Source organism: Parasteatoda tepidariorum, chromosome 5 (genome assembly GCF_043381705.1).
Source record: "Parasteatoda tepidariorum isolate YZ-2023 chromosome 5, CAS_Ptep_4.0, whole genome shotgun sequence".
NCBI classification, from domain to species: Eukaryota; Metazoa; Arthropoda; class Arachnida; order Araneae; family Theridiidae; genus Parasteatoda; species Parasteatoda tepidariorum.
Window position 1 is genome coordinate 15,093,105 of NC_092208.1, and position 6,000 is coordinate 15,099,104.

Here is a 6,000-nt window from a genome sequence, read left to right on the forward strand (position 1 = left end):
TACGTTAGTTTCTCTCTTGATTTTCAAATAGATTAAAATCTTTTAAGTTGGAAAACTATATGGAACTGAAAATTTCATTTAACATAGTTCTGAAGAAAAGTATAACGGAAATTTAAAAAGATATTTTCATTAAATGAAAAGGAAAAACATTAAGAAAAGGGAAAATATCGTAGTACATTCCTAAGAAACTGAAAAGAGGAGGAGAGGGAAGGGAGAAGGGCCAAAGGTATGATGAAACCCGCCTCTCCCCAGATGGTGTATTCGAGCGTTGCGACTGCCAATAGTTCGTTCACTTAAAAGAGTGAAATACCATAAAAAATAGCGCGAAATATTATCAAATTTATGAAATATTCAATGTTAGAAAAATGCAGATAAAGTTTGCGAAATAAATATTTTTGACATACGATCGCCAAATAGCAACCTTGATCGCAACCTTCTTCCAAAAACAGCGAAATAGTATCGTCGCATTCCACGGGATGAAGGCGGAGTCAAGTGCCAACTGCTGGTGAACGAACTTATGACTGTTTAGATTTAAATCACAGCTTTTAAATCGTATATGAACAGTCGATTCAGTGTTAACTGGTAATAAAGTGTTCCTTCACACATTTTTGGGGGGTTATTCGGAGAGATATTACACCTCAGTTTTAGCAGTGCTCGTTTAACTTAATTAGCAAAAACTTTTTATTTCAGACTTGCGAGAATTCAAGTTGGTCTGGTCGTCGATGAACCAGAAATTCTAGTGCTTGCTCACAAACCTCAATATTTAGTAAGTAATAAAAACTAGTCAATTCAGATTAATTAAAAAAATTTCTCACTAATAATTTTATGTTCATTACTTTTTTAAAAAAACTGAGAATACTATGAGGTTTATTTATAAAAGTAAATAAAAAGGTATGATAAATTGTAATTTTTGCTGATCTAGAAAAAAAAAACTGTGTAGTTAAGGATAAACCCGTAGAATTTAAATAAAATAATCAGTATCGAATCATAAAATTCCGAAAAACATTTATTGCAAATTTGTAAGAGTGATGAGAAATAAATTAAAAATGGGCTGTTTGTGAACCTAGAAAGATATACAACTGGTAAAGAATTTTATATCTTGCTTGTTTTTGAGAGATGCAAACCTTAGTGAGATGATACCTTATTACCGAAACTCATTAATAGCATATATCAATTTGTAAATATATCTTTTTAAATGCTGCCAGATAATTTTTTAGGCTTTTTAGTATCAGACTTAGACGCTGTCTTACAATTAAAAAAGTAATGAAAAATCCATTTTTTATGTACTAGGGAGTTTTTGCATAGTGTTTGTCATATTTAAACCTTTTTTTCTCAACTCATCTAACGCTAGTCTTTTTTTTCTACTCCTTAACAATTTTGATAAGAAATATTGACGCATGCTCAGCAGAGCTCAAATGACTCTGTGGGAAAACTTTCCATCTTGCAAAATCCTTCAATTATTTGCTGCCTTTTTGGTGAATTAGCGTTTTGTATTAAGTGAGATTCGTCTTTTAATTAAATTAAAGTAAAATTGTATTTTACTCACTATTTTCCGGTACTGAAAATAACTTTATTGACCTCGGCAAACACATAATTGAAGTAATATTCAAACGATTTTCATAGATGACGGTTGGCAGGGTCAATAACTACCTATTTCCACATTGGTGACCTATGGACGTGAAGTGAACACGCCTAGCTTGGCAGTAACGCCCGCTTCGATATGAACACGCCTATCTTGACAGTAACGCCCACTTCGATTTGTAACGCCTACTTCGTTGGATGGTCCACATTGAACAGTTAACTTGCTACTTGTGACTGCGACATTATCCACCTCCTCGCACTGCTGCTGCTCAGTCTCGTCTCGATTAAACACAACGTCGTCTTGCATACACTCGACAGCTAACGGCAGCACAGGAGTGACTACGATCGTGAAGTTAATACACCTCTCACATTCAGCACTCAAAAAGTACGGTGTTCTTAATACAGCTCTCCCGGCTTCTCACTAAACAGCAATGAATCAACTAGTGTAATCCGTTCATCGAATTCTATCACAGATATAATTCTGGAAGGGGAGTACTGTAGGATATCTACCACTACAAAATTACAATTACAATTCACTAGTATATAAGACGTGTTTACTTGATTCTATGATGAGGTACCTTTTGATAGATGAAGGTTGACATAGTTGATTCATAATTCCCGTCATTGGTGACCCGGAGGTGATAAGAACTTGCCAATATTGATGGATGATCAACATTTAACTGTTGATTTGCTTAAAGAAAATAAATTACTCAAAGAAAAGAAGAAATAAAGTCTCCCGGTAATAANGTTGCTGTTGTAGTTCATTTACGTCGCACTAGAGCTGCACTATGAGCTATTGGCGACGGTCTTTTGTTGATGAGCTATTGGCGACGGTCAGGTCCCTGAGGATGATCCGAAGACATGCCATCGCGATTTTGATCCTCTGCAGAGGGGATGGCACTCCCGCTTCGGTAGCCCGACGACCTGCACGTGAAGTCGAGCACTTTATGGTAGAACAGTTTAGCGAGAACTCATACCGCACACCCTCCGTCCCTACGCAGACTGATCTAAGTGATCACCCACCCGCACACTGACAGCAGCCAGTGATGCTTGACTTTTTTCACCACTAGTTTTGCACATTAGTACATAGCTCGTTTTTACTTAATCTTTATTATTATTTATTTATGTATTTATATATCGTTAGTTTTCATTATTATTTTTACTACCGTTGGTGTTATATTATTTTAGTTCATAAAAACCCGTTTCAAAAGACTAACAATGACTAAAATAAAAGCGTAGTTTTGGATAGTTTTCAAAGTACAAATTCAATGACTCTTGCATGCCATACAAGTTGCTTTTGTATAAGATTAGATTCCATAAAAGGTCTGACAGACATGCAATCTGCTTCATTTTCCGCGAAAATTTTAATTAAATGGTAGTGAATTAAATAGCGAAACTCGTAAGTAATTACGCCCATTCCTTAAAAGTCACACCACGGGATATCGGCAATAAAGCTGCATTTCATATGATATCAAGCGGTTGAAAAACTATAGCGGTTGAAAAATAAGAAATACTAAACGAAAAACAAGTACTAATATAAAAAAAAATATTTCTAACGTGAATTCCTACTTAGGTCAACAAAGGAAAATTTTATTTTAGTTACTTTTTATTAAATTATTACAATTTTTTCTTCTATTAAAAACTAAACTTGATTAATTAAGTTTAATTAATTAAATTTATAATTTGTAATCTTAATTTCTAATTCAGGAATTCTAGTGGTAGAAAAACTACTACAAATAAAAAGTACTAAACTAAAAACAAGTAATATTAAAAAAAAAATATTTCTAACGTGAATTCCTACTTAGGTCAGCAAAGAAAAATTTCATTTTAGTTACTTTTACAATTTTACAATTTTTTTACAATTTTTTCTTCCATTAAAAACTAAACTTGATTAATTAAATTTAATTAATTAAATTTCTAATCTAAATTTTTAATTCGGGAATTCTAGGGGTAGAAAAACTACTACAAATTAAAAGTACTAAACTAAAAACAAGTAATATTAAAAAAAAAATATTTATAACGTGAATTCCTACTTAGGTCAGCAAAGGAAAATTTTATTTCAGTTACTTTTTATTAAATGATTACAATTTTTTCTTCTATTAAAAACTAAACTTGATTAATTAAATTTAATTAATTAAATTTAATTAATGAATTAATATTTGAAAAAAAAAACTGTATTAACATCAATTGTCATCCTCTACATGTTCGAAAAACTGTATTTAAACTTGATTGAAGGAATAAAAAGAAATCAAAATTAAAAATATTATTTTTAAAAACTACGTTTTTGTAGTGGAAAATAATAATTAAAAAATAAAAATTTGAAAAACGAAAAACGTGGGGCGCATGAAATACATAACAGTAATGTTATGTTAGTGTGTGTATGTGTATGTATATCTGTAATTGTTATTGTATCTGAATGTGTATGTGTATGTGGAATATGTTTGTGTATATGCATGTGTATGTGGATCGATGTATATGTGGATGTGGCTGTGCATGTGCATGAGTAAGAAAATGTGTATATGTATGTGTATGTGTACTGTTATGTATTTCATGCGCCCCACGTCTTTCGTTTTTCAAATTTTTATTTTTTAATTATTATTCTCCACTACTAAAACGGGTTTTTTAAAATATTAATTTTTTATTTTGATTTTTTTTTTGTACTCACTTCCAAAATCTCAATTTTTTCACTCACTGTACACAAAACTTTTCAATTGACATGTGACACTAATTTGAAATAATCGAATCGACAACAAAAGACAATCACGAAAATACTAATTTTTCCCTAATTTTAGTTTTATTTTACTTTGTATATCTTCTTTCTCTTCATTTTCATGCATTGTCATCCAATTCTGAACTATGTGCCAAATTTGAAGTCTGTAGTTAGTCAGGGAAGTTAGTTTAAAATCGATTACAAAATTCCACCCGGACAGACATACACGAAGGCAAGTTAATATAAACGTGGTAAAAAGTATTTTATTAACAATTGAAAATTTGACCAAGATATACAAACATACATAATGAAAGTGTAAGATAATAGTAGGAATTGAATAACTTAAAGTTCGGTCCCCAATAGAAAATACTTTTCTACGACGCGAATCAAGTTGGCATCTTTGGTCCAAGCTAAATAATTATTAAAAAATTTTATATTAACTCCTTTCTGTATTAAAAAAAAGTTGAAAGCTAGTAAAAATCTCTTGGAACCTTGGAAACAAATGATTTGCAACGATGTTCAGTGCTAAGCGAAACATTCCCATTTCAAACTGGAGTAATAGAAATTTATGTATGATTTTCAGAACAGAAGAGTAATACTATCCCTTGTACTCTTTGCACAGATTTTGCATAAATGAGATTCAAAGAAAAGCACACGAAATGCTCTTTATATCATTATAAGATGCTCGATTACTTTTTTAAATGTGATGCATATTCAATGAAATTAGCTTTATAAAATAAAGTTTCTTAGTGAAAAACATTGTATTTAAGGAAAGCAGTAATTCAATGAAGTTTATTGCTCATTCCTTCAATTAAGCGTGTTTTCAGGTATGTTATTTTTTTCAGTTAGATATGTTATTAAAGATGTCATTGTTTTCATTTCTTTTACTTTCAGGCTATTGAATTATTTAGTTACATCGGGGGATTTCTGGGATGCTGGCTGGGAATTTCTATTTGGTCATCGTCTTCTTCTGCTTTTGAAATTTTGAATCGTTTTAAAGCTATATGGAAAAAAGCGAAAGAGGAGGAAACGAAGGAAGATAAGGATTTATGGATGAATTAAAAATTTTAAATGCATGTCTCAGGAATATTTTCAAAAGGAAAACTTTTTATGAATTTCTTGCACTTGGAATAGAATTAGATTTGCCCTATTTCCAGAATTGTCTCTTGTGTTACATAATAACAAAGTTCTTTTCAACGCATCGATAAAAATGTAGAAAACATTTAAAATGTATAGAATTTTTCGGCTTACAAAAATGCTGTTACATTTTCTTGAAAAATTTTACATGTCAAGAAAATAGTGGTCTACATTTTTTAAATAAATTTTTATATTTTAAAACAGCTAGTTTCATTATTCCAGGCTACATGAAAATGACGAGACAGTAATGCAATATTATTTTCTACATTGTTCAAAAAAAAACGCACAAAGAAAAATATTTATATAACAATTAATTTCTTGAAAGTATGTTTTAGTTATAGGAAGCTATTTCCTCACTTATTGTTTGCAAAGCTCAGGTAAGGCCATCTGCTGAGACTCCAGAAAATACAAAAGATAAAAAGCAATAAAGGGTTTTTTACATAAATGAGGGTAAAAGTAAAGGTTGGCGTGGGATCAAGATGAGAAACCAGCACTGAGGAGATATTTTCTCTGTTGAGTTATAGGTTCTTCCATTTGATTATTTGTCGGTGATTTTATTTTTAATTATAAAC

The 6,000-nt window shown here is 31.0% G+C and overlaps 1 protein-coding gene across 2 annotated transcripts in view; it reads left to right on the top strand.

Annotated features, from left to right (window-relative positions):
* Nucleotides 1-5,631, top strand: part of LOC107442477 (amiloride-sensitive sodium channel subunit gamma) — a 49,256-nt gene extending 43,625 nt beyond the window's left edge. For both annotated transcript variants that reach the window (XM_071181117.1, XM_043047067.2), the window contains exons 12-13: nt 691-766; nt 5,186-5,631. In XM_071181117.1, coding sequence (XP_071037218.1) covers nt 691-766; nt 5,186-5,353 — 244 coding nt within the window. In that variant the 3' untranslated portion in view covers nt 5,354-5,631. The remainder of the gene's footprint in view (nt 1-690; nt 767-5,185) is intronic.
* The last annotated feature ends 369 nt before the right edge of the window (nt 5,632-6,000 follow it).